Source organism: Triticum urartu, chromosome 7A (genome assembly GCF_056163025.1).
Source record: "Triticum urartu cultivar PI428250 chromosome 7A, HENAU_Tu73, whole genome shotgun sequence".
Taxonomy (NCBI): Eukaryota; Viridiplantae; Streptophyta; class Magnoliopsida; order Poales; family Poaceae; genus Triticum; species Triticum urartu.
In genome coordinates this window covers 6,625,239-6,653,059 of record NC_141879.1, presented here as the reverse complement: position 1 = coordinate 6,653,059, position 27,821 = coordinate 6,625,239, and the positions used below count along the sequence as shown (strand labels likewise).

Below are 27,821 nucleotides of genomic sequence, written 5' to 3'. Positions count from 1 at the left end.
GCCTATAAGACTCCTGGTCGTCTTTGGCTCTACCAAAGCAGAACAATTCGCTCTTATGGAAGTTAATCTTTAACCCGGTCAATTGTTCAAACAGACATAACACAAGCTTCATATTTCTCGCCTTGGCCAAATCATGCTCCATAAAGATGATTGTATCATCGGCGTACTGAAGGATGGAAACACCTCCCTCCACAAGATGAGGAACCAACCCACCCACTTGACCATTTTCCTTAACCCGGCCTATCAAACTTGCTAACATATCCACCACAATGTTAAACAGGATAGGGGACATCGGATCTCCTTGTCTTAGGCCTTTATGTGTCTGGAAATAATGACCTATGTCGTCATTCATTTTAATTCCCACACTCCCTTTTTGCGTAAATGATTTGACCTGTCGGCGCCAGGTTTCATCAAAACCTTTCATACGCAATGCCTGTTGGAGGAATGGCCACTTAACCTTATTGTACGCTTTTTCGAAATCCACCTTAAAAATTACTCCATCTAATTTTTTGGAATGGATTTCATGGAGCGTTTCATGAAGGACAACCACCCCTTCAAGGATGTTTCTGTCCGGCATGAAAGCAGTTTGGGATTACTGCACCACAGATTGCGCAATCTGTGTGAGCCTATTAGTTCCGACCTTGGTGAAGATTTTGAAACTAACATTGAGGAGGCAGATCGGCCTGAACTGCTCAATCCTCGCAGCATCCGTTTTCTTCGGAAGCAATGTGATAGTTCCAAAATTCAAGTGAAATAATTGAAGCTGTCCAGAGAATAGATCATGAAACATAGGTAGTAAATGCCCCTTAATAATGTGCCAGCACTTTTTATAGAACTCAGCCGGGAACCCATCCGGACCGGGAGCCTTATTGTTTTTCATTTGTGCAATAGCATCGAACACCTCCTTTTCTGAGAACAGGGCAACCAGGATATCATTATCAGCAGCAGTCAATTGAGGCACGTCCTCAACCCTGGACTCATCGAGGGACACACAATTGGCCTTCGGCGGTCCAAATAGCTGTCTATAGTATTCGGTAATATAGGTTTTGAGATTATCCTGCCCTAAAATAGTACCCTCATCCTGCTCTAGCTGAAAGATCCGCTTCTTTCTGTGTTTACCATTAGCAATGAGGTGGAAAATTTGAGTATTCACGTCCCCTTGGACTACTGTGCGGACCTTGGCTCGCAAAGCCCACTTCAATTCTTCTTCGCGGAGAAGTTCTTTCAGCCTCTTCTCCGTCTCATTTTTAGCTTGGAGCTTGGTGGGCAATAATAACGCAGATTCAGCTTTTACGTCCAATGCCTGTACAAGAGAGAGGAGCCTATCCTTCTCAATCTTATACACCCACTTAGATGCTTAGCCCAACCCCGTAAGAAACGTCTCAAATGCCTAATTTTATTCTGCCAACGCTCGACCGCCGTCCTTCCTCCAACACCCTTAGCCCACTCCCTGGCTATGATGTCTAAGAATCCCTCGCGTTCGAACCAGGCCATCTCAAAAGAGAAGGTGTTTTTGTTTCCTATATGGTTCGGCTCCCCTGAGTCCACGAACAAAGGTGTATGATCGGAGATTCCCCGCGTGAGAGCTTGCACCGTAACAAGAGGGAACTTCTGTTCCCACTCCACGCTAGAGAGAACCCGATCAAGCTTTTCATATGTCGGGTTTGGCATAGCATTAGCCCAGGTAAACTGTCTACCAGTGAGCTCTATCTCCCTTAGATCTAAGCTTTCAATAATAGTATTGAACATAAACGACCACCTGCCGTCGAAGTTATCATTGTTTTTCTCCTCTCTCCTTCTAATGATATTAAAATCACCCCCGACCAAAATCAGAAGCTGTTCGGACCCACATATCCGAACAAGATCCGCCAGAAACTCCGGTTTAAGCTCGGGTTGGGCGGCACCATAGACCGCTACCAAAGCCCAGTTGAACCCATCAACTTTAGACCTAACTCGAAACTTTACCGCGAAGTCACCCATTACTACACTCCGGACTTCAAGGGAATCACATCTCACACCCAGTAAGATGCCCCCCGATCTACCTCGTGGCGGGAGGCAATGCCAATCGAAATCAAGACCACCCACAAGAGAGGAAAGAAACTGCGGCGCAAAATTATCTCGACCGGTTTCCGACAGAGCAACGAAATCTAACCGATGTTCCAGAGAAGCTTCAGCAAGAAACCTTCTTTTAGCCAAGTCTTTCAGACCTCTGCTATTCCAAAAGATTCCTTTCATAGTTCATCATGGAATTTTTTAGCAGTCCGAATCCTAGCACTCCTACGAACAGCAAAGTCGGGATAAATCTTTCGTTTCCACTTACACCTTGGCTTAGTGTGCTCCGTCACCCGGTCCTCATAACCGGACTGAACGGAACTGATATCTACATCATCTAAGGGCACATCCTCGCCCTCCGACTCCTGATTAGAAGGTGCTAGGTCCGCACATAGATTATTTAGCACTCTAACCCCTAACGCATCAATTTCCTCATCATTCATGGGCTTGACCGCAGCAAGATGACGAATAGTCTCTAAAGCCCGCTCCGCCTCTAAATCTAACATATCATTCACCGAATTAGGGATTTCAATATCATTATCGCCTAGTGAAACTCCTAATTGGTTTGCATTATTAACAATCTCCTCAGGAGAAAAATGCAATAAAGAATTAGATATGTTAACGGACATACCAGTAGATATCGCAGCATCGTGAAGCTTGGCCGCCCTCATAGCGCACCGCTGCTGTATATCGTCCACCTCCGGAAGGTCCAGAACGCGAGCACTGGTCCGTCTCCCCGTCGAGACCGGGTCTGGGATACCGCCGAAGGCAACAACCTCCTCTCGAGAATGAGGAAGCTGCGGGCTCCCGATGCCCTCAGACAAGTGCCACCTGCCCACTCCCTCCTCCTGCCCCGCCCACCGGCTTAGAGCGGAGCGTCGAAGTCGCCGAGAAAGCGGTCCTCCTGACCGCAGACGATGAAGGGAAGTCTAGGGCCACCTGCCCCAGCCCCTCCTCCCCCGGCGTCCCGGGGGATGCTGGCGCCACAGCCAGGGCCTGAGGAGGGAGAGCTGAAGCCACCTGCCTCGGGCTCCCGCTCCTATCGCTGGCGGCCCCGACGTGGCCGGTGACACCGGCGTCTGTATAGGTAGGGGAGAGGACAAGGCCACCTGCCTTGACCCCCGTCCCATAAGGCCCACCTCGGTCATAGATGACAATGCCGGAGCCACCTCAACCGGTACAGCAAGGGAAATAGGAGCGACCTCCGGCTCTACATCCCGAACTGCAGTCCCCGCAAAGTCCAAAGAAGGAAGCGTGTGCTCAAACTCATCGTCGGTCTCTACCCTATCGCTCCACAGCTTGGGAGGCGCAGAAGCAGGCTCAAAGGACCCAAAACGCAGTGTCGTCGTGGGCACCGAAGGCGGAGTCGAGCCAGCTCCGGTCCCCTCCCCAGGCAACTGAGCATCTGGACGAGGTCCGGTCGACCCCTCTCGAGCAGACTCGTCTGGCGCCCCCGTGGCTCCTGCACCACCATCACTCTCGTGCATATCAACATCATCCCCAGCAACCTCGTCAGCGAACATCTCAACATCCTCAAACTCTATGTCGAGCGGGAATACCTCTCCCCTATATGTCCAGTGAACGACATCAGGCACGAAGTCAACATTCAGAACACTCACCAATATCCGAGGCACTCCATGAGCCCGAGTGAAAGCCATATCCACTCTCTCCGTCTTTCCAACCATGATACCCATACTGGCTACAACTCGAACGTCCTGCAGAGGCTTAGATGGGGCCCCAGAAAACCGCAACCAGATCTGCGTAAGCGGCTTGCCTTTAGGCTCCACCTTCGTCCACTCGTGAAACTCCAAAATACACGTAGTACCTGGAACTCTACACAAGCCAAAACTCAGCAATTTCTGTAAATCCTCCATAGAAGGGAAATCCACCTTAAAGACATTCGCTTCGAGTCTGACCAGCTCCCACTGAAAGTCCCCCGGTGCCAACTCCTGAAGCCTCTGGATAATCTGAGCCTCAGTCACCTCGCCCTGAGTTGCTTTCACAATCCCGGTAGTTAGGCACTGTGTATCCTCGGGAATCTCCCTCGCGGCCGGGGACTCGAAGAACAATAACTCTGCACAGTACAGCCCATACATAGTCAGAGATGGAGCCTGGTCACGCACTAACGGGCAATCTCCCGAATCATGTGCAAGCTTGCCACACGAGTCACGCAGCTCTGTGACGCATTCTGCAATAAAATGGCCCTTCTCACCACACTGGTAAAACATCATCCTTTCCTTCTTGCGCGCCCACTTGGCCGCCCTCTCGGAGTCAGACCTGTCTGATGTTTCGCCTACAGCCCCAGGCACCGGAACATCAACCTTGGCCAGTGCCGTTACCACCTCCATAGCCTGAGTAGTAATATCCGTAGACTGAGCAGTATCTGTCTCAACCGCGGTAGCCCCATGGTCAACAGCAACCGAAGGCGGAGATTGCCGACGAAACCTACCACGGCCCCCGCCCCGACCACCCCGACGTCCATGGAATCCACCTCTCTGGCGGGGATCCGGGCCGGATGCCCCCTCGACAAAGCCACCAGGAGGCCCGAGGAAAGGTCTCTCAGCAGACCCGTCACTCTGCCACGTATAGCCTCGGCCTCCACCGGTAGACGAGGAACCGCGGTGCTGTCCGTCTCCATACGCATCAACACCATCATCACCCCACTGACCTCGGGGCGCCTCAAAAGACTCTCGAACTGTCAACTCCTTCCTAGGCTGTGAAGACCCTGACCGATACTTAGCCGGCCTCGCGGCATAGTGCGGCGGCGGAGCAGCCCGAGGCGGAGCACCACCCGGGGCCGGCACCACAGTTCTAGGACCAGACCCGCCGCCACGACCCATGGCAGTGGCCACCGGAGGCGACGGCCCCGGAGGTCGCAGCCCTACTGGGGCTCCTCTTCCCGCGGGTAAGCCCGGCGGCCTGGCAGGCGTTGGCCCCGGAGGTCGGGGACCAGCAGGTCCTCCACTGCCCGTAGGCATCACCGGCGGCCGAGCCGCCGCAGGCACGGGCGGCTGTGCCCCTTGGTTGCCGCCAACCCGTCCTGAGTGGGCGGGAGCGCCACGCCCGGCCCCGACTACAGCTCGCCCAGCGCCGGCTGCGCTGAGCCCCGCGGCAGGAGCCCCTCGACCAGCCCTCCCAGGCGGCGGCGGCACGACAGCCCCGGCCGTACTCGCAGCCGCTTGGGGCTGCGCCGTAGGTGGCCCACCCGCTCCACGACCGGCCATCGCACGCAGAGGCGGGATCCGGCGAGCACGACCAGGACCGCACGGAGGTAGAACGGGCGTCCCACGCCGACGAACCCTAGGCGAAGGAGCAGATATGCACGCGTAGGAGGAGATTACGTCCGTGCATGCGGCGTTGGATGTTGTGCATGTGTCGCCCGGTATGGCCTGGGCCTCATACCCAGCCATATCCGGCCCACGTTGCAGTGCGTCAACGCAATTAGGATCCGGCCCACATCGGCCCAGTAGTTCGTTCAAGCGCTCTCGTCGAGCCGCTCGGATCCCGCCCGGCAACCTCGACGGCACCACAGCCGCCGCCGCCGGCAGTGATCCGGCTGTTGACCGACGAGCAGCCTTCCTCTTCTTGACCACCGTCCATGAATCCGGATGGATTAAATCGAACAACCTGAGGTTTGGAAGGTGTACCTTAGGCAACGGCCCCTTCCACGGTCTGACCGCCGATGCCGCATTTCTCCGGTGAACGACACGGCGTACCAATTCCTTCCTCTCGTCCGGACGAAGCCCAACCCTCGCCGGATCCTCCACCGGCACAACCGTGTCTACGGTAGTGGCCACCTCATCTTCGTCATACCCTGCATGAAACAGATCACAAATCAGATCCGAAGGCGTAGGCGACGGCGGCGAACCCTCTGAGAAGTCGCTATCTCCGTCGGCCTCCTCTTCGTCCGTAGCCAATAGGGCCTAGAAGCGGCCGCCGATGCCCGCCCAAGCAGCCCCGGCGGGAGGACTGGGCGCGGCGGACGCCTCCGCGGTCCCCCAGGGAGTCGCCATCCCTCCTTGCATGACCGTGTGTCCAGTTGTTACTAGGAGCACTGCACTGTTACTTCTGGTTATCTAGACTAATTGATGCAATTTTGCATCGACATGGTATATTACCACCCAAGCTTTGGTTGTATATTGTAGTTTATTTGTTGGCACAAGTACCCAAGCTGAATTTCATGATGCATACTTGCAATCTTGCTCGGTTGTTGCGAGGAACTTTCGTCTATTTATGTTTTCACTATAGATTTAGAATTCTCATCCACATCCTACTCTTTCTAATGGAAGGTGGATTTTCATTACATTTTTCCATTTGTGGTTTAGGTAGGACAAGTGAGCTGAAAATAGTTTCACAAGTAGACTGTATGTGCCTTTACATTTTTTCCATTTCTACTTAAGGTATGTGGTTTTTTAAGCGTCTCAAATTTCAGTTTGGTTTGATTTAATGATTTATCACTGTCTGAAACACTGGAGTTGTACTACTTGCAGGGGAATTCTAGACAGAGTTCATCCATTCAGTAAAGGCATATGTTCAAACATTTGTGGCTTCAGATTCACTTGAAACTCTATCAGGTGAGTGTTGACACTTCCGAATAATGTTCATTCTAGCTAGAGTTAATTACATGAAACCACAACTTCAGGTCAACTTATAACAGATTACCACAACTATTGGGTTATTTATCACAGAACCACAACTCGTGGGCTAATTGAAAACGCTGCACCCAAATCCTCGTACCTGCCTCTCTAATTGCAAAACTGACAACTTGGGCCCATTTGTCAGGCCCGACGTGGCTGAAACTTGCCACGCCAGCAGCTCCAGAGTGGCACCCTGAGCCTCTCTCTTCGAATTAATTGGCCCGAGGCCCAAGCACGATGCTCCCCCTCCTCCTTCCCTATTTTTCTCCCTCGCACGAAAGGGAAGGAGACAGCAGCGATTTCATGGCGGCGATGAGGGGATTCGGCCGCGACCTGGCGGCGACATGGTGTGGAGCGATGCCATGTCTGGCCTCAAGTTAGTTCTCTTCCTCCCTCTTTTTACTCCGTCTAAATCTGCTAGTGGCGACTTGATTTGGTTGTGTATTTGGGGAAAAAACGGCGAGATTGTCTGTACTGGATGATCGTTGTAGGTGTTTTTGGCCGATGTAGTCAAAATCGACCTTAGGCTTGTCATCTTTGTACAAAATGTTGAGACTTTCTTGCCAAATGTTGAATCGACCTAGGGTTTGCGAATTTAGTGAGGTTTAGAATTTCCGCTCTGATTATTGTTGTTCCAAGAAAAAAAATTATTGTTTGCAGACCTGATGATACACTGTGGTTAGTCAATTTTCTGTCTCATGAACTGGAGTGTGAGATCAGAACCATAGGCAGATCAGACATGTGCTATGAAAAGCTTCTTTTGTTGAAGGATTTATCAGGGTTCAGTTCTGATGAAGACATGTATTATTTTAGGGATGCAATAGCTGCTGGTTTAGATGGTTTGGAACTAATTGACAGTGAGCAGAAAGTAAAAGCAATGGTTATGCAGTATGAAAACTTGAGGGTTGTGGACATAAGAATCATGAAGTCAGAGTTCAGGGGGAAGAAAAGGAAATCAGCATATATGAATGATGTGTTGCCCTCTCAACAAAGTGTTAATCAGCAGAGCAAGGGCATAACAAGGGCAGTAGATCCTGCCAACATAGGCAACAGCGGAGCACACGAGGAAGGATTTTTGGAGGAAGAAAATTTGTCAGATGGAGGTTATGATGAAGAGGAACTTGAGAACTTGAGAGAGCTGAAGAGACAAAAAGAAGAACATCTTGAGGGTGACACAGATGTTGAGGAATTATTCCCAATGATTGATGATTTTAGTGTTATTGGCTCTATCGAGCCACCTGCTATGAAAGTGAATGTTCCTAAACCAAGTTCAAGCAGACCAAACAGAGGGCAAGCAAAATTCAGCAGAGCATCAGCTAGCATAGGCCCTGACAGACCAAACAAAGGAGAATCAACCTTCAGCAAAGGAGAAGAACAATTCAGCAGAGCATCAGCTAGCAAAGGACCTGAAATCAGAGCATCAGCTAGCAAAGTACCTGAAATCAGAGCATCAGCTAGCAAAGTACCTGACAGATCAGGGGGGAGAAAAGGAAGTACAGCGAAAAACCCATTTGAGGTGCCTGATTCAGACAGTGAAGACATTGGGGGAGATTTAATTGCTAGCGATGACGATGGATTTGAACAACCCATTTCACTAGCACCCAAGTTGCAGAAGAGCAGAGCAAAGCCATTAGCTCCTAGAGTATGGTTTGATGAGAGGAGGGAACTTGTTGGTGATCAGTTTTGTTTGAACATGTGTTTCCTAGATATTCACCAATTCAGAAGGGCACTCAAGGACTACCATATAAAAGAAAGCAGAGACTATATGTACCTAAGAAATGACAAAGACAGAGTGAATGTTTGTTGTGTGGAGGAGCATTGCCAATTCTATATGTCTACTTCAGGGATCAAAAGGGAGAAAACAGTTTGCATAAGGAAGATGACATTGCCACACACTTGTGGCATTACGTATGAGAGTTCAAGAATAAACAGCTCATGGCTCAGCAAGACTTATGAGGATAATTTCAGAAGTGATCCTGAATGGAAAGTCAGTGCTCTGATTGACAACACTAAGAGGCAGTTTGGTGTTGAGATCAATCCAATGATGGCATATAGGGCAAGGGCAAAGGCTGCAGATGTGGTACTTGGGAACCACAAGGCTCAGTATTATAGGATTAGAGACTACTTGCAAACTATGATTGACACTAACCCAGGTTCAAGATGCATTGTCACAACAGAAATGCAAGAACCACCAGCTATGAACCCTAGATTTCATGGTTTATTTTACTGTATCAATGCTGCAAAGGAAGGTTTTTTAAATGGCTGCAGACCTTTCATTGGTCTTGATGGTTGCTTTGTCAAATTGACCACAGGAGCTCAAGTGTTGGCTGCAACAGGAAGAGATGGCAATAATAATTTATTTCCTTTTGCATTTGCCGTGGTGGAGAAGGAAGAGACAGAAACTTGGACATGGTTTCTAGAGCAACTTAGAGAAGCACTTGGTGGTGAAGCTGGACCACACGGCCAATTTACTTTCATGTCAGATAGACAAAAGGTATTTTTTTTTAACTTGTTGAACATAGTTGAGGCATAATTTGTATGCTTATAGTATAGTTGTTTAAACATTGTTGGGTCATAATTTGTATGCTTGTGGTCGAAGTCGAGAGTCTCGAGGTTGTTGTAAGGGTGGGTGGATACCCCTATCCATGTGGTCGTGTGTCTTTATCCATGTGGTCGTATGTCTTTATCCATGTGGTTATTTAATATAGTTTCATAATACAATGTACTGTATTTAATACAATGTTTCTTGACTGCTAGGGCCTGCTCAATGCAATAGATGCTGTCTTTCCCAATTGTCCACAAAGGTTTTGCCTCAGGCACATTTATGCAAATTTCCAAACTGCTGGGCATAGGGGTGCTGATCTAAAGAAATTGATGGATAATGCTGCTTATTCATGGAACAAAAACTTCTTTGATGCTCACATGGCTGATTTGAAAAAAGAGAGTGAAAGTGCATGGGAATGGTTGAGCAACATACATCCTAAACACTGGGCCAGATGGGCAATGGACACTACATGCAAGACAGATTTAGTAGTCAACAACTTGAGTGAAGTTTTTAACAACTATATCCTGGATGTTAGAGATAAACCAATTGTCACCATGATAGACAGCATAAGAACTAAACTACTGGTTAGATATGCCATAAATAGGGAAGGTGCAGCTGATTGTGCTTGGGAGATCACACCAACTTATGCCGAAAAACTAGAGTTGGAGAAAATGGCAGCCAAACCATGTAGGCCAGTTCATGCAGGGCAGGGACTGTATCAGGTAGCAAGTGGAGAGAGAACATATGCAGTCAACATTGTCGCTAGGACCTGTGGATGTAGAAAGTGGGACATCACAGGGGTGCCTTGCAAGCATGCAGTGTCTTGCATCTATAAGAGGAAGGAGCACCCAGAAGATTATATCAGTGACTTCTTCAAAAAACATATGTACCAACTTGCATACAACATGATCTATCCAGTGCCTGACAAAAGTGGTTGGACAAAGACTGACACAATAGACATTGATCCCCCTATTTTTACAAGGCATCCAGGTAGACCAAAGAAAAATAGAAGGAAGGGAATTCATGAGGCGCCACAGCCCAGTGGCAACAACAGGATGACAACCACAACCTGCTCAAACTGCAACCTACAAGGTCACAAGTACACGCACTGTGCTCAACCTTTGAGGCCTGACTTGGAGATTAGGAGAAATAAGCACAAAAGTAATAGAAGGATACCTGACTATGTTATAGCACAAGAGGAGGAAGATGTGGCGCAAGAGGAGGCATATGTTGAACAAGAAGGGCTTGGCCAACAAGAGGAGTATGTAGCACAACCAGAAAAGACAATGGAAGAACAACTAGAAGAACTAGCAGAGGCGGCAGAGAGAGAAGTTGCAGAGAAAGAAGCTCAAATTGCGGCCAAGCATGCTGCCCAGGTGGCTGCACAAAGATCAGCTGTTGCAGCCAAGAAAGCAGCTCAAAAGGCACTTGCAGCAGCTAAGAGGGCTGAACAAAAAGAAAAAACGGCAGCACTTCTAGCAGATCAAAGAGCACAAGCGGCGGCTCAGTTGACAACTGAGGAGTGTGAAGGAGCACAAGAACAAGCAGCAGAAAGAGTAAGATTTGTGCCAGCACCAAGAGGTGGAAGAGGAGCGACAAGAGGTGGAAGAGGAGGAAGAACAACAACTACAAGTGGCAGAATATCAGCAACATCTGCAAGAGGTGGAAGAACAACATCTGCAAGAGGTGGAAGAACAACATCTGGCAGAGGTGGAAGAACAACATCTGCAATTTTACAACCAACTCCAACAAACATGGTAATTCACTAACTGTAGTAACCACCTATTTTTATTCCACTAACTGTTATTTCACTAACTGAAATAACTATATACTGCTATTTCACATGATACTAGCCTTGGCATCCTCCTGGCCCAAGCACTGGTGGAGGCAGGGGCATGGAAAAAATGCCAGTCACAAGAGGCAGGGGCACATCAACAAATGGCAGGATGATGGGCTACTTCACAGCAAGTGGGAACTACTAGGAAGAATGAAAATTAGCATCTTTTTGTGAAAACCAATTTCCATATACTTGTGAATGCGTGAAACCTTTTGGTGTCTTCCTGGGACTTGCTAGTGATAGTGCAGTTGATGTTATTTTGTAAGTGCAGTATTGTAAGTCTGGCGACAGAAAATCCTGATGTTATGCTAGTAAGTGCAGTGGCACAAATCATATTCTTAGTTTGTTTAAATATATGTTCAGTTTGTCCAGCATATGTGAGCCAGTATCATGTTCTGGTCATAATCTTATTGACAAATGAAAATGCACAGGACACATACAAGATACTCTCAAATACCACATGTTTGAATTGTATTTAATCTCAAATACCACATGTTCTCTTCCACCAGATACATAAATACTCATAACACTCAAAGCCTAAACAGGAAAACAGAAACTAAAACTCCTCCAGCAAATGCAGCAACTGCCAGTTTGATTTTGTTATTGATATATTCTTCTTCCCTTCTGCCTCTTTCCTCTTTCTCTTCTCTTCATTGAAAGAACCCAGATTTTGCTATGCTCCTCTTCAAATTTTGCTTCTAGCCTAGCCCACATTCTCTGCAATGCCCTTTGCATTTGCTCAGGCCACTCATCATCTAGCCAATACAGAAAGTCACACATGTCCTGGCCCTGAATTTTTTTTCAGAAAATGCAATTACATGCATAGCTCATAATAAACTAGCCCAACCAAATAAATTGCAGTGCCTTGTTCATCATCCAGCGAAAATGAAAGAACCTTACCATAGCCATGGCCAATGTGCATCTAAAAAAACAGAATATTGCCTCAATTCTTATCCCTAATTCCCAAACAAATACGCACCGGCTCAATTCAGACCCTATGTGCGCTGTCCTCTGCTTCAAATCCATAGCAGAGAGTATCCATTGATGGCAGAGAGAAATGGTTGTCTCCTTCCGACGCGGGCAGAGAAAGGAGTGGGCGGCAGCGCAGTCTTCGTGTGCAACGGCAGCGAGGCCTTCGCATGCGGCGGCGCGGCGAGGCCGAAGCGTGCGGCGGCGCGGCGAGGCCCTCGCGTGCGGCGGGGTTGGCGGCGCTGACGGCGGCGAGGGTGGGACAGAAAATGGGGGAGAGTGGGAGGAGCCAGCTGCTGGCGTGGCAAGTTTCAGCCACGTCGGGCCTGACAAATGGGCCCAAGTTGTCAGTTTTGCAATTAGAAGAGGCAGGTATGAGGATTTGGGTGCAGCGTTTTCAATTAGCCCACGAGTTGTGGTTCTGTGATAAATAATCCAATAGTTGTGGTAATCTGTTATAAGTTGACCTGAAGTTGTGGTTTCATGTAATTAACTCTTCTAGCTATGATTGTTTATGTCAGTATACAGTTTGCTCTCACCTTTTCCCCAAAGTGCATGGGTAAGGCAGGCGGCCGCTGCAGCTCGAGCCATGGCCATGGCCGGTGCATGACAGTAATAATCAAATGGTTTGTTGCTTACCTTACGCCGAGGAGGGGTTGCTTCTATCGTCCTCACCGTCCGTGTCCAGCACCTCGCCCTTGCTCCCTCCATGGACAATGTTGCGTCCTGCCCCGACACGCCCAAATCTGAAGAGAAGAGGAGGAACAAACAGGGCGTCAGTCAGTCAGCCTCTTCGATTCACGCATGGGACTCGGCGGAAATGCCGGCGCCGAGGAGGGATTCATGACCTAATTGGCGCTTCGAGCCGTCGGTGCCCACCGGCGAGGCAATCTGGTTCTTGGAGGGGCTGACTGCGCACGCACACATTGGGATTGGTCAGGGGCGTGGGCGAGAAGGGGAGGTAGGAGGAGGTGAATGCAGATAGGTGCTTACTGAGCGGGGCGATGTGGATGGCGTCGAACGTGGTGTTGGAGAAGTAGGCGCAGTTGACGAGGAGGAAGCCGGTGACGAGGCCGATGCCGAAGTTGCACAGCTCGACGGTGTGGCTGAAGGCCTCGAGTGACGGTGCCGTGGTGGCGTGCATAGCCCGCCTTGGCACCACTGCCATCCATTGGCCGGCCGACCTCCTCTCATCTCCTTCCTCTGCCTCTGCTCCTCTCTCCCCCTTCCTCTGCTCTGTTTGACTGTTGGCGAGACACGTGCCGAGGGTGAGCGGAGCAGGTGCGCCACACGTATGTAGCTAGCTGAGTGAGAGAGTACGTGTCCTCACGTGCTTATTACATCGCCGAAGCATGAATCAGCGGCATTGTAGTAGACATAGTGTAAATCACATGTTACCCTTCTATGTATGAACCACTATATTGCAACTCAATTCTACTACCAAACCTAAAAAAAAGAACACCCTATAAATTCATATGGCGTGGCGTGCGGCCAGGCATTACACGTTGTCCACCATCTATGCAATCTTCTCAATATAGTCATCGATGACTACGACTACAATGCTCTGAAGACAATGCATAAGAGCTATTTGGCCGCCCAAGAATGGAGAAAGACCAAGAAAGAAGAGTTATTACAAATACAAAAACAACAAAAAAACAAGCCTTCAAAAAAGAAGAGTTATTACAAATACAAAAACAACAAAAAGCAAGCCTTCAACGAGACAAATGAAGACGAATAAGGATACTCAAGAAAATTTGCCTCCAATTTCAAGATATCTTGCCAATCCAGCGAGAGCCGAGATGTGCATCCACAAACATAAAACCACCCATCTAGCCGGATGATCAACATTTCAGGTCTAAGAAAAGAACAAAAACTACTAGACGAACCATTTTCTTGTATACACTACTGCATCACGGTCTCCCTCTTATGTACCAACTAAATGTACTAATCTTTGCCAAAAAAAATGTATTGGGACCACTTACAAAATATTTAAAAATAAATAAGTAGCTAATTAATCCATGTGGCGCGGGTGCCGCCGCGCATTACCCGCTAGTATTTAGCTATGGCCGTCCCATCAGCGCCGCGAACAAACATGGCGTTGACACACGCGTGTCTCTCTGGAGCAGACGAGCCCAGAGAAGGGGACGCCGGCCGGGGAGGCGGCGAGCGAATCCTTTCGCCGGCTGCTGCAGAGGTTGCCCGGCGCTGGCGACGACGCCATCCCGTCCCAGAGCTCGAGTGGAGACACTCATGACGGCTTGATCTGTAAGTGCTCCATCTGTAGCTAGCTAGGTTTCCTGATGCGTTCGATTCAGGTGGTGGGGGTGGTCTTGGTTCCCTCCATATACAATCTAGTCTGGCCTACTCTCTTCTGCAACCAAAGGATTATGTCCGCCATTAGGGTGATGGGGCAATGTCTCCCTCCTGAGCTTTCAGGACGAAGATGGAATCTGCATTTCTTTATTATCTGACATCGACTTGACGTGCGATGACAAAAGCTTGCCGATCTCTCTGTGCATACAGTCACTTTTATACAGGATTCAGTTCAGATAGATGATCGATCGCGTGTCGGCTGTGCGGTACTAGCTTTTTGTAATTTCATTCATCCGGAGAACAAAATACGTAGCAAAGAACAGAAGAAATAAACTCTGCAAAATATAGGAACATAGTATCACATTGTCAATAACACGCTGACACTGAATCTAGGACCACGGTAAAAGTTATGTGAAATTCAGAGACATTAGAGTCGACCGGGACAAAATATATATTGTGCCCAACAATACTTTTTTTTAGGGATAAGAATACGTTACATGGTGAACTTTGTTACAGCAGAAAGACACCAAATTGACACGAGAACAAAACAAACTCATGTATTATTAGAAGCCAAAGTACAGAGAGGAGGAACTTGTTGGAAGCACTTCATCATCTTCAGGAACAGAAAAAAAACGGAATACTAGAAGTCTGTTCCTTCTAGTATTTTCAGTCCATATCTCTAGCAGTCTGTGTGTGCTACACCCCGCAGCAACACCTGAGGATCCAATCCGAACCATCCTTAGAAACTGGTAACATAATGTATATTACAGGTTCCTAATAGTCCAACACCTGAGCATCAGAAGTTTCTTAGACAGTTGGCTTGTGTAAATTACCTGCATGCCATCTTCCACACGTTGCTCCTCTTAAACTGCCACTCCTTCCATCTCATTTTTAAAACTTGCCATGTTACTGCTCAGGCCATTTTCACTAACAAGATCATTTGGCTCATGAAAGTTATTTGTATCTTCTGTCTCATGATCATCATGTTGACCATCACCGTCAACTTGTTCTGGCAATAAATTATGTCCCATGTGTGCGTGAAGAGGGAGTATACATAAGTCAACACTAGCACTTAAACCAAAGTACTAGCAATTAAGCAGAATAAGATCACTGACAACAACAAATAATTAATTACCAGGATATTCTTCTTGTGCTCTTGCAAATTCGTTGTGATTCAGCGATAATGTTGCATCGGTGGTAGCTGGAGCCACAGGGAGTTCCACAGCAGTCTTAGTTCCCATCTCGGAAGTAGCAACTTGTACTACACAATAATAAAAAATAAGAAATCTATGTGCCGTTGTGAAGAGAGAAATAACTCAACACGCAGCAACAATTAACCAAATACTTCGTAGTCATTAAGAAAAATAAGATGCACATGATACACTTGCTCACCAGACTCACCATTAGAAAAAGCCTGGGGCGTTATTGTCACTGATAACATCATATCAGTAGGTGACGCCGCAAGTCTATCAAACTCCTGTGGAGGTTCACTTTCTGTAGCAACCTCTTGGGTCATCGTATCAGTAGTTATTTCTGCAGGGCTAATTTCCGGAGCCGACTCACTTCCCATCTCAAAAGTAGCAACTGGTACTGCACAATAAATATGCCGGCGTGAAGAAAGAGTTTATATATAACTCAATGCACCCCAAAATTAACCAAAGTAGTAATTAAGGAAAATAAGATGCACAACAACACTTGCTCACCAGACTCATCATTAGAAACAACAGTGAGAGTCATTGTCACTGATGACATCATATCAGTAGGTGGTGCTGCAAGTCTATCAGACTCCTGTGGAGGTTCACTTTCTGTAGCAACCTCTTGGGTCATCATATCAGTAGCAACTGGTACTGCACAATAAATATGCCGGCATGAAGAAAGAGTTTATATATAACTCAATGCACCCCAAAATTAACCATAGTACTCCCTCCGGTTTTATTTACTCTGCATATTAAATTTAACTGAAGTCAAACTTTATAAAGTTTGGCCAAGTTCATAGAAAAAAATATGAACATTTACAATAGCAAATCTATATGATGGGTAAGTGTATTCAATAATGAATCTAATGGTATTGATTTGTTATTGTATATGTTAATATTTTTGTCTATAAACTTTGTTAAAGTTTACAAAGTTTGACTTTGGCCAAAACTAATATGTAGAGTAAACAAAAATGGAGGGAGTAATTAAGGAAAATAAGATGCACAACAACACTTGCTCACCAGACTCATCATTAGAAACAAAATTGAGAGGCATTGTCACTGATGAGATCATATCAGTAGGTGGTGCCGCACGACTCTCAGAATTCTGTGCAGGTTCCCTTTCCACACCAACTTCTTGGGTCATCGTGTCAGTAGCTGTGTCCGCATGGCTAATTTCCATAGCTGACTCACTTCCAATCTTCGAAGTAGCAACTTCTACTGCAGAAAAGAAGAAGGAAAAAACATTTAATGTTCCGGCGTGAAGGGTAAGTATGTGCACATATCTCAACACACCTGAAGAACTAATCAAAATAGCACTTCAGCAAAAAAGATGCACATGCAACAACACTTGCTTACCAGACTCTTCGGTAGAAATGTCACCAGGTGCTGTTGATACCGTTATATCAGTAGGTGGTGCCACAGGGCTTTCAAAATTCTCCGCAGGTGCGCTTTCAACAGCAACCTCTTGAGCAAAAGTATTAGTAGTCGTTGGTGCAGTGCTAGTTCCTGCGGCAAGCTCGCTTCCCTTCAGTTTAAACAAGACCTTGGGACGTCTTGGATGGTTCTTTGCTGCTCCTTTCCAGTCCTGTTTTATTTGGTCGCTCAGTTCATCATGGAGAGCAACCTCCTTAAGAATTGGCAAAGAATGGATTGTCGTGCTGCTAAGGCCGTTTAGATCCTTACATAGCAGCTGGAGCGAGACAAGGTGTGGCAGAGCTCCCTCTTCAATTACCAACCCAGTCATGACGTCCACCATGATGCATAAGCTTTGCAGGATTCCGAATACACCTTGTCTGATGATGAGCTTGTCCATTTGAGTTGCAATCAGCTTCAGGTGCTCCAAGCCACGCACTTTGGTCAGGGCATCAAGAATGTGGTCGCCCAAGTTATGACCAGGGAATGACAGGCACAGTTTAGTGAGAAGATATAGATTTGTAACAAACAGAGGCAGTTGGCTGCATATGTTGTTTCCTTGTAGCTTAAGTGATCTGAGATAGTAGAGTTTATCCTTCTCCAGAGAGAAACACAACAAGTCTTGAGGCCATCTTGCGTTGAAGTTCAGTGAGAGCGAATGAGCTTTGTTCAGATTGGTGCTTCTCTCAACAAACCCCTTGATTGCCTTTGAGAGATGACTTATGTTGATGCTGGCATCGGGGTTGGACTCGCACCATATTTTCACCTTTGTCAGGTGCTCCATATGCTCAATGAGCTGTGGCATTTCTTGTCTCTCGTCCACAACAAATCCGGCCACAGTCTCCATTTTGCTCTTGTTTTTCAACCAAGTCTGCAGCTTAAGCATTCTCCGGTATCCTACACCTTGGAGCTTGAACTTTCCAAACAGATGAACTAAACATGGCAGCTTCATGACATCTGTGTGCAGAATCTCTATATTGGTTCTTCTTACATCCAGTGTCTCCAATAATTTGAGCTTCTTGATCTCCTTTGGAAGCGTTCTGACTGTTACAGCACCCCCGAGACTTAGGTACCTGATCAACAACAAGTTATTGCATATTTCCTTCAGATGAATATCCCCTATCTCATCTTTGCATTCTTCAAGATCCAAAACTCGCATCAGTTTATACTTAGAAAAGTGCAACATAGAACTGTGCGCCTTGCCGAAGATTGTCAGGGATCGCACGAGATGTAGATCCTTTGAATTCATTATTATTTCTCTCGGAACAGTTCTATGTTGCAGAGAAAGCCAGCGAATATTACTGCTGGGTTGGGGATCTTGGTCACATAACAAGGTGACAAAGTTCTCGCACATGGACTTGTGTAGGATGAACTTGAGCATGATGCCGTGAGTTTGGCATTTCTTCACCTCTACCCTGTTGCATCTACTACTGTCACCGATAGGCTGAATGATACTCCGGTCGACCAGTTCATCAAAATTTTCAACAGCGACACAGAGGGCATTGCGTCTATAGTCTTGTTTGATGAACCCTTCAGCCAACCATCTCCTTATCAGGATTCCTCTCCTGATTGGATGGCCACTTGGGTAAATACCCAGATATAGCAAGCAGGTCTTGACATCTTGGCTACCAAGGCTGTCATAGCTACGGATGAGCACACGATTCATACTTGCTAAGGTATCCTCTGTCTCTAGATGTCCACCGAGGTTTTCACACAGATTTGCCCACTTTCTCGGGTGACCTCTACTTTGCAAGAATTGGGCAGTGGTAACAAGAGCTAGGGGTAGACCATCACATTTCATCAGTGCTTCTGAAGTGCCGAGCTGTGTATGATCACTAAGTGGTGGTGAATCTTCTTCCAGGGAAGCATTTTGGAAGAACAATTGTCTTGAATGTCCTTCGGCAAGAGTTCTCATCACGTATGCATGACCTTGAGTAGAGCTGCAGGCATTTGCCACGGACTGAATGGCGGTCGTCACCATAACTCTGCTGCTTACCCCGGGAACTACAGGGAAGGCGTCTTTTATATCATGCCAAAATACTGCCCGCATGTCGTCGATTACAATCAAGAACCTATAAACGAGTAAACGATAAAAGAGAATTAGAACACAATACAGTCGCTGTTGGAATTAACCACGATGAAGAGTTCTAGTGCAGATTGGACAGGAGCAAGTCACCACGTACTATACTAGGATTAGAACTTGTAACCGTGTAGGTTTGCTTGTATTTGATTGTAGCTGCTATATATACACGTAGGTATACCATACCCCTGTATATATGTAACCAGATCAATCAAAAGCAATAAAGTTACAGGAACAACATGTTACTGTTACAATATCTCCGTGTCTCGTTCTCGGGTGTGTGCGTCGAACCCGGCGACTTTAGTACGTACGCGAGTACGTACTTGTCCGGTCGGCCTCCTACACTCGTGTACTCTAAAATCTTTAGGATCTTCCGATCGTTGCCCTCCATAAGAATCTAGTGCTAGAGAAACATAGCTTTATATTCCTCTCGTGCTCTCACCTTGCCTTAATTTTTATTTGATTAATTCCTATGGGAGGACTTCTTTTTCTAGTAGCACAAGGCTTGAAGTCCTTGCAAGATTAGGAGTTTAGTGTTTGTGTTCAACATCCTTGATTTGCAATTGATCAGATCATGGATTAGTTGTGAGGTTTGTACGTGCATGAAGTTCATGTATTCTACTAATTTGCCTACATCCTACTTGTGGATGTTCTATTCCTGTATGAAAGGAATGCATGCAGATGGAGAGAAAGAAGAAGAAGAAAGTGGTAGTTTTTACTACTCTTAACCATGCATATGACTCAGTAGTACTCTTAATATACATGAGCAGGAACTTTTTATCTGGTATAGTCTGCATGTAAAGCTCGAATCAAATTAATTGTGCCTAAATAAAAGATGCATTTTGTTAGAAAATTTTATATACCTCTTGGTCCCAAGGTACTCTCTGAGGCTTGCGCGTAGCTTGCTGAGACTTCCACCACAATCGGTAGTGTCAAGTTTCTGGAGTATCTCCTTGAGAACACACCCTGCATCTTTGTCTGCAGCACAAACCCAAGCCCATGCTTCGTATTGGGTTTTCTCAATTGTGTCATTGTAGGCTTGCCTCGCAAGGAGAGTCTTCCCTATACCTCCAAATCCGACAACAGAGATCACCTTAAGCTTGTGCTCCTCCTTGGGTTGTTGGCCTTCGCTTATGAGCTCCATGAGCTCAGCCAGGGGCTTGTTCATACCCACCGTCCCTACAGAGGTGTCCATCTCCACCTCTTGCTCATCAGACCCCTGGGTATTTGATTTGATACCACCACTGTTGATGATGTAGCTTGTTCTCATCTTGGATGCATCTTCTGATCTCTTCCTAAGACGGCGGATTGCTGCGGCAAACTTGTTACGGGCTCTCACCGTCTTCACCCGGTGAAACCGCCGATAGATCCATGACGCACTAGGATGGAGCGTGACTCGGTGCATGAAGTGGTCGATGCAGTCCTCAATGGCATGCGACAAGTCACGCACCATCTGGATCCATGCCTTATGCACCTGGTTGCCACTCCACGAGGGGTGATCACCATCTTCTGCGATGACGGCAGAAATCATGACAAACTCTCTTTTGATGTACTCGATGTCATGCTCCAGCTCCCGACGCAGCTTGCGATTTGTTTCTAAGAAATCGAAGAGCTTAGGTGCGATCTTACCGGCCGCTGTGCCAACCGCAACTTCCATGTCCACCCCCCCCCCCCCCCCTTCCCTCCTGATTGATCAAATCACAACTGTTATTAACACTGATTCTCCCCTTCCCTTCCCTGTCCTCCCATGAATTCTGCTCGTGAATGGTCCAGCAACCCAACTAGCAACTGGAGTGCAATTTTATCCTCATGGCAGCTCATTTTTGTCTATACTGTGGACCACACCTTGTTATCTTCAGACTATTAATCAAGAGTATCTGATCACTTGGGTAATATCAGCCATAAGCGTTACCGCCATTTGGCCCTGCTAGCTGCAAGCTCATTTGACTGCTTCTGAAGCTTAGATATCTCCAGTCCAGATTAATAATTGATGCTTAATGAATCATGTCGTGCATCCCTATGCAGATGAACTATAAAGCAGGGTTCGACACGCGTGGAGGACATCGAAGGGACTTTTCTTTATGCTGAGTTTTAATGCAAGTATGGATACACATCCAGTCTCAGATTGCTGGATGTGCTTTGCTGCTACCGTCATGTTATTTCTTTTATTAGCATTGGGGGCGGCATAAACTATGGAGTAAAAAAACAGTTAGTAGAGAAGAAAACGAGGGTGCTGCCGTGCTGTGCCGTGTTAGGCGGTTCTGGCCATAATAACAATTCACAGTTGTCCTTAGCGGAGCAAGCAATCGTTGAATATCATATGGATACGCGCTTAATAAGTTTCAACAACATTAGGAGGTAACGTCTAAAAGGAGATATGCACGCAGAGCACACATGTTGGTGAAGAAGAAGTAGCTACAGAGCCATGGAGGCCAGCTGCTCCATGGAGAGTTGGAGGAGGATGAGGCGCAGATGGTTCACGCTCAAGGGGAGATCGCGCAGTCTCCTGAGAAAAATTGGCGGGCGATCATTGGCCATGTCGATCTGCCTCGCTACCAGAGGTGACCACATAACCCATGGGAAGATGGATGCATATACTACTTTTGCTTGCTTAGGGAATCTCTAACCCATCCCCAATAATTTAGTTAAGTATACTTTTGCTTGCTTAGGGCATCTCTAACCAATCCTCAATAATTTAGTGGAGAATACGACCGAGTATTCCTTAGAGGAGCATCTTTGCTCCTCTAAAAAATGTCGTTTCTAACTGATCCCAAATATTTAGTGCACATCAACCCATATTTGGTGCAAATTTGGTTCAAACTAGTACATGAAACTTGATTTGAAATATTTTTACATAAATATTTTAGGTAACTAAATCAAAATTTAGACTAGATTGCATAAAAACTTACTAAAACTACTCGCTACCTGTCCTGTTATCGATCCTATCCCAATCCGATTTGGTCAGCCCTCCGATCATAGGGTCCTAGTGCGCATCGTTGCCGCCACCGTTGCCGTCGGAGTCGCTGCAGGGGAGATCGACGACCTGTGTCACCCCTGTCGCGTACTGCTTGTACAGGTGGTGCTCCGCCTCGACACGCTCCGGTTAGCAGTGACGGAGCTCCGCCATGTAGTCCTCGTCGACTTGCTCTACCTAGAGGCACTCGCGGTCCTCCTGGTCTTCCCTCCTTTGTCATGCGATGACCACCCACGGGTCAACGGGATCCAACTGCGGCAACCCGTCGGGAAAGTTGTGGCGGGCGTCGGCGTCGTAGAAGCGGACCGACATGATGATGTACTCGTGTGCCGCCTACACGGCGGATTGGAAGGACCCGATCACTATCTTATCTTGGGTATGGATGTAGGTTATCTTTACCTCGCACGTTCTACACCGGCGATGCCGCACATAGATGTATTGCCTCTATGACAGCGGCGGTGGTGGGAGGTCGGATGAGCAGTCGACGCGAGGGGAAGATGCGCCGCTGCAGCCAAGGGCGCGGGGAGCGACGGTGGCTGGATCCGGCCATTATCAGCAGCGGGCCGACGCTGGAGTGGTTGTGGGGGAGGGTAGGGGCGCGTCGGCCGGGATTGAGCGGCGAGGGCGGTGGGAGGTGAGGCCAAGTGGGGTGTGGAATTCTTACTCCGCGAGCCGGTGCTGCTCCTCCTGCATCACCCGGAACATGAATAGTGGTGGTGTAGGCTGCGCTGGCTACACCTCCTCCATCATACCGACCTCGTACTGTGCCTACACACTCAACCGGCCACGGTATGGGCTTGCCATAAGATGCCTCCTCCAACGCCCGTCAGAGAGGCTCTATCTTTAGCAAATGATCTATATGAGAGTAGCATTCACGTGGCTTCAGACTGCAAAGTGGTGGTGGAAGATATTCTTCAGAAGAATCCGGCAACCTACGGAGCGATCATACATGAAATCATACATTGGAAATCTTTATTTACTATTTGTAATATTAGTGATGAATTTAGGAGCTCGATCGTCTAGGCTCACAAACTCGCGAAACATGCTTTATCCCAAGGGGTTGGCTGCCATGTTTGGTTAGGTCAACCCAATGGACTTAGTTTCGTCCCTGTAAACATTGTGACGATTTGGATAAATAGCTTAGGAGTTTTCTATAAAAAACAGAATATAATTTGATTCTTCATTTGCTTCCTGGAATTTGTTTCGGATACAACAAGAATGGGATGAGGGTTTGGTTGTGCCGTCTAAGAATGAAGCCAGCACGGTCAACCTCAATGGCGACAGTTCACTATGCAACTAGGCAATAGGCGTCTCTTAATAGCATGTGACCTGGAAGCAATGCGGCCCTTTGCAATCAACACATCGGTTGATCAATAGTTGCACCCGTTCACTATGCAACTACCATCACGTGTGACTTGATCCACCTAATTGCCATGCGGCCAAATGACATGATTAGTCGCTGCCATTAGTTCTCTTTAATTAATCACATACACCAATACTTTTCACACACGTGGCTGATCCATGCAATGCACTCTTATACATACATTTGTACATACACATATATACCACCATTATACTATTTTGAAGAGAGAAGAGGGTATTTCAACCCATAATTCTAATTCCTCTACGTCTAGTAATCATCACACTGGACGACATAATATTAGAATTATTTCCATAAATTACATGGGTCACACTGAATATTCAAAATATTGTTACATGGGGAGGATACAGAGATGTCCGGTCAGCCCTCCATGTAGGATGTGGCTCACCCGTAGCACCTTTTATAAATCTTTTAGTACAAAATAAAATGCTACATACTGAATGAGGATACATTCCTCGTAGAACAACCGTAGCATAAAGTTCTGGCATTGGTAGTAAATACTCCCTGTGTTATGTCGTGGCGTGAGACACATAAATTAGTTGCAAACGTTTTGTTGGTGAAATTTCGGCAAATTCCCATGACTGTGGGAGGACGGAGTCAGCTCCTGGAGATGAACAAATTCTAGTGGTGTGGTTACTTGTTGCTAGATTCTTTGGGACATTCTTTCTATGCATTTCGCTTTCTTACTTAGTTGACGGTTGCCTTTCTATAGTATACAGGGTGCATGTGCGCACGCAGCAGCTTCCATTAGTTGATTGTGCTTTTGTTTGTGTGTGTTTAGATGTTGTTTCAACGCGAGATAGAGGTGGAGGCAGAGTCAGGGAAACAGGGGGGCCGATAAGTGCTTCGCTGGGTGCCATGAGACCCCTTATTAGGAAGCTGGACATGCTGCTGCTAGATCCCCCACTGGGATGTTCCTCTAAGGAGGCCGTGGACGGGATGCGCCTCCTCAGAGATGACGTTGAAAAGATAAGCTCCTACCTTGATGACCTGTCAGAGCTAACGGATCCTCCCCTGAAAGCCATGTGCTGGATGAATGAGGTGCGTGACCTGTCTTATGACATGGAGGATTACATAAACAGCTTAATATTTGTTCCCAACAATAACAAGACCATCAGGACCCTCCGCAAATTGTCCACACATGTCAAGCCACCCAGGACTCAGGTTATAATTGCGGAAACGCTGTCAGAATTCAGGATATATGTCCAGGAGACGATTGAACGGCACGAGAGGTACAATCTCCTTTCTTGCAGGACCTTGAGGCATAGGTTTGTGTCACTTGGCCCTATGCTTCTTCCAACAGCACATGTAGTGACTGATGACATAGTAATTGATGGTCGGGTGAACAAATTTATCAACTTACTGGCTAACGATAGGGACGAGCAACTTAAGGTGTCATGTCTTCTTGGATCTGCTTGTCTTGGTAAAACCACACTTGCGGAAGTGTTGTACAACAAATTTGCTAAGAATTACAGTTGTCGAGCTTTTGTTCGGGTGTCCAAGAAACCTGATATGAAAAGAGTTTTCCATGACATGCTCTGGCAAATCCAGCGGCAGCAACCCTCACGTGATTGCAAGGAAGTTGACCTCATTGACAAAATCAAGAAATATCTGCAAGATAGAAGGTAATTTATTTTTCTTCATAAAAAATTAAAACTAGAACTCTTATGCATGTTCTTTAAACCGTAATATGAGTTAACTATTTGTCAGGTATTTGATTATTATTGATGATGTATGGGCTGCATCAGTATGGGATATTATTAATCACGCTTGTCCAAAAGGTAAACATGGCAGCAGAATATTAACAACTACTCAGGTTGAAGACGTTGCGTTAAAATGTTGCTGTTATCAACGAGAGTATGTTTTTGAGATGAGACATCTAGATGATGACCACTCTAGAAAGCTTTTCTTTAACAGACTTTTTGGCTCCGAAAGTGATTGTCCTGAAGAGTTCAAAGAAGTTCTAAATGAAATTGTTGAAGTATGTGATGGTCTGCCGCTAGCTATAATCAGCATAGCTAGTCTTTTAGCCAGCCAGCCTGCCATGTCAACTGATCTATTGAAGTACATCCATGAGTCGTTAAACTATTGTTTCTCGGCATCAGAAAGAATGACACAATCACTGAATCTTAGCTTCAATAATCTTCCTCATTATTTAAAGACATGCTTGCTATATTTTATTATGTATCCAGAGGGATACATATTCTGCAATGATGATTTGGTGAAGGAATGGGTGGCAGAAGGTTTTATCGATACAATGGAAGGGCAAGACGGGTTGAAAATTGCAGAGCGCTATCTCGATCAACTTATTTGCAGAAGATTAATCCATCCTATACGTATCAACTACAACAATGAGGTTTTGGCCTGTGCAGTTCATGATACGGTATATGATCTTATTGCATCCAAATCTGCAGAAGAGAATTTCATTATGGCAATAGACTACAGTCAAAAGAACGTGTTACTTTCTAATAAGGTCCGTCGACTATCTCTCCTCTTTGGCGATGCAAGATATGCCAAGACACCCATAAATATCAGGAAGTCTCAAGTTCGGTCACTTGCTTATTTTGGATTATTCGACTGTATGCCTTGTATCAGAGAGTTCAAGCTTCTTCGTGTTCTAAACCTTCAATTATCCTTTCATGGTGACTCTTATAATCCTGTAGACCTAGCTGGGATTTCAGAACTGTTTCAGCTGAGATATTTGAAGGTTGCATGTTGTCGCCCCATAATGCTACCAAAGCATGGGTTGCGATATTTGGAAACACTGGATATTACGGAGGCGATAATTGCTTTTGTTCCATGGGATATCCATTTACCACACTTACTGAATTTGCACCTCAAGTTTCCTGTTCATGTAAACCTGCTGGATTGGCCTGGCAAAACGAGGTCTGTTAGTCTCGCAAGCCCTGTTAAGCAGAACTACCTGCAGGATCTTCATCTTACCATTTCTTCTACACCTACTGTCTATGATCTTGAGAATAGCATGGAAACTCTGGGTTATATAATTGGAGGCGGAGGGCATGCCGACCTAAAATCTATAGTAGTGGCTCATGGCTCCTCAGTTAAAAATGGTGTGGTTGGTGCGGCTTCAGATGTAATTATCTCCTGGGATGGCTTGACACCTCCCCCCCATCTCCAGAGATTTGAATTCTCGTCGCGCACCTGTATCATATTTTCCCGAATTCCTATGTGGGTTGGAAAACTGGGCAACTTATGCATTTTGAAGATTGCAGTAATGAAACTTGAGATGGGTTGTGTTTATAATATCAGCAGATTGCCTGCCCTTACTGCTCTGTTGTTGCATGTGGAGACAGCGCCTGATGACAAGATCATCTTTGGCATGGTCGGTTTTTCAGTTCTCAAGCACTTCAAGTTGAGGTTCACGAGCGGTATAGCTTGGCTAAAATTTGAGGTGGACGCAATGCCTAATCTATTGAAGCTGAAGCTAGTTTTCAATGCCATCCCCCAGATGGACCAATATGAACATGATATTATCAGCATCGACCATATGCCAAGCCTCAGAGAAATCTCTGTGAAATTTGGGTGTACAACTGCTGGTCGAGAGTATGCCTTCGTTAGTAATCATGAGAGCAATCCTAGAATCATCAAGCAATATGTGGCTTATAATTCCCGTGGTGGCGAAACTAGAAATCAGAAACAACAGACATGTGAGATTCCTGAGGAAGAACGAGATGAGATTGTGGAGGAAGAAAGAGATGAATACAATAAGGAATTGAAGAGGCCATATGACAAATGGTACTACCACTGTTGTTTTAAAAGAAGAAATATGCCTTTAATTCGACTTAGATTTTTCAAGTAACATGACTTTATTCTTATATTCTAACCGAGCTAAATGTTTGTTGTAATCAGGATTTCAGGATCTCTTGGGTCCTCTTCCCGACCATATGTTCCAGGTATATTTTAATTTCAGCTCATGCTATTTTTATTTTGAAAATTAAAGTTTTATTACCACCCGCCTCTGCATATACGATGCATTTCAACTGCTCACTCAAGGCGGGTAGTTCATCCTAACTGATCTTTTTGGCGGAACATCCGAACTTTATTATTATATGGTATTGCGGAGAAGTTTACATAGTTCGGAGGTTCCAAAAACCACACATGGCGCGACCTGGGCTTAAATCTGAAGAGTTTGTGAGCATCCACATTTGATTCTCTAAATTCATGACAGAAAGTGAACTCCTCCCCTTTGGGGATCATCCGGTCCTTCTAATTTCACTAATCACCATTCCATTCAGTCCTTGGTTTCCTTCAGAAATACTACGAACCACTGTCGCTGAATCATAAGCAATAACAGCTGATGAAATCTGCATATCCTGTGCCAGGCACAGGGACTCATGGCAGGCCAAAGCTTCGATGCAAGTTGGGTCGGTTACTCCTACCAAAACAAAAACTGAGGCACCCTG

The 27,821-nt window shown here is 46.4% G+C and overlaps 4 protein-coding genes and 1 pseudogene across 5 annotated transcripts; 2 read left to right on the top strand and 3 right to left on the bottom strand.

Moving 5' to 3' along the window:
- Window positions 1-692: 692 nt before the first annotated feature.
- Window positions 693-2,235, bottom strand: LOC147956791 (uncharacterized; annotated as a pseudogene).
- A 4,717-nt stretch (window positions 2,236-6,952) lies between these two features.
- On the top strand, window positions 6,953-11,385 carry LOC147956790 (uncharacterized). 2 transcript variants are annotated; one of them, XM_087533006.1, is made up of 4 exons: window positions 6,953-7,065; window positions 9,002-9,183; window positions 9,447-10,991; window positions 11,088-11,385. In XM_087533006.1, exons 1-4 carry the CDS (start codon window positions 6,993-6,995, stop codon window positions 11,214-11,216), a joined length of 1,929 nt encoding a protein of 642 aa, XP_087389132.1. In that variant the 5' UTR covers window positions 6,953-6,992; the 3' UTR covers window positions 11,217-11,385. The 2 variants fall into 2 exon arrangements, with proteins under 2 accessions (XP_087389132.1, XP_087389131.1); XM_087533005.1 differs by having other exon boundaries at window positions 6,954-7,065; window positions 7,503-9,183.
- A 1,153-nt stretch (window positions 11,386-12,538) lies between these two features.
- LOC147956789 (uncharacterized) lies at window positions 12,539-13,449 on the bottom strand. Its single transcript, XM_087531454.1, has 3 exons — window positions 13,034-13,449; window positions 12,889-12,951; window positions 12,539-12,786 (listed from the first exon to the last, which is right to left on the bottom strand). The coding sequence occupies exons 1-3, from the start codon at window positions 13,206-13,208 to the stop codon at window positions 12,539-12,541; spliced, it is 486 nt and encodes a 161-aa protein (XP_087387580.1). The 5' UTR covers window positions 13,209-13,449.
- Window positions 13,450-14,472: 1,023 nt separating this feature from the next.
- LOC147956788 (disease resistance protein RGA4-like) lies at window positions 14,473-20,699 on the bottom strand. The gene is made up of 8 exons (XM_087531453.1): window positions 19,906-20,699; window positions 16,906-19,034; window positions 16,570-16,767; window positions 16,057-16,200; window positions 15,746-15,943; window positions 15,489-15,614; window positions 15,187-15,262; window positions 14,473-14,551 (listed from the first exon to the last, which is right to left on the bottom strand). Exons 1-8 carry the CDS (start codon window positions 20,697-20,699, stop codon window positions 14,473-14,475), a joined length of 3,744 nt encoding a protein of 1,247 aa, XP_087387579.1.
- Window positions 20,700-24,240: 3,541 nt separating this feature from the next.
- On the top strand, window positions 24,241-27,217 carry LOC147956787 (disease resistance protein RGA5-like). The gene is made up of 2 exons (XM_087531452.1): window positions 24,241-25,022; window positions 25,108-27,217. The coding sequence occupies exons 1-2, from the start codon at window positions 24,256-24,258 to the stop codon at window positions 27,215-27,217; spliced, it is 2,877 nt and encodes a 958-aa protein (XP_087387578.1). The 5' UTR covers window positions 24,241-24,255.
- The last annotated feature ends 604 nt before the right edge of the window (window positions 27,218-27,821 follow it).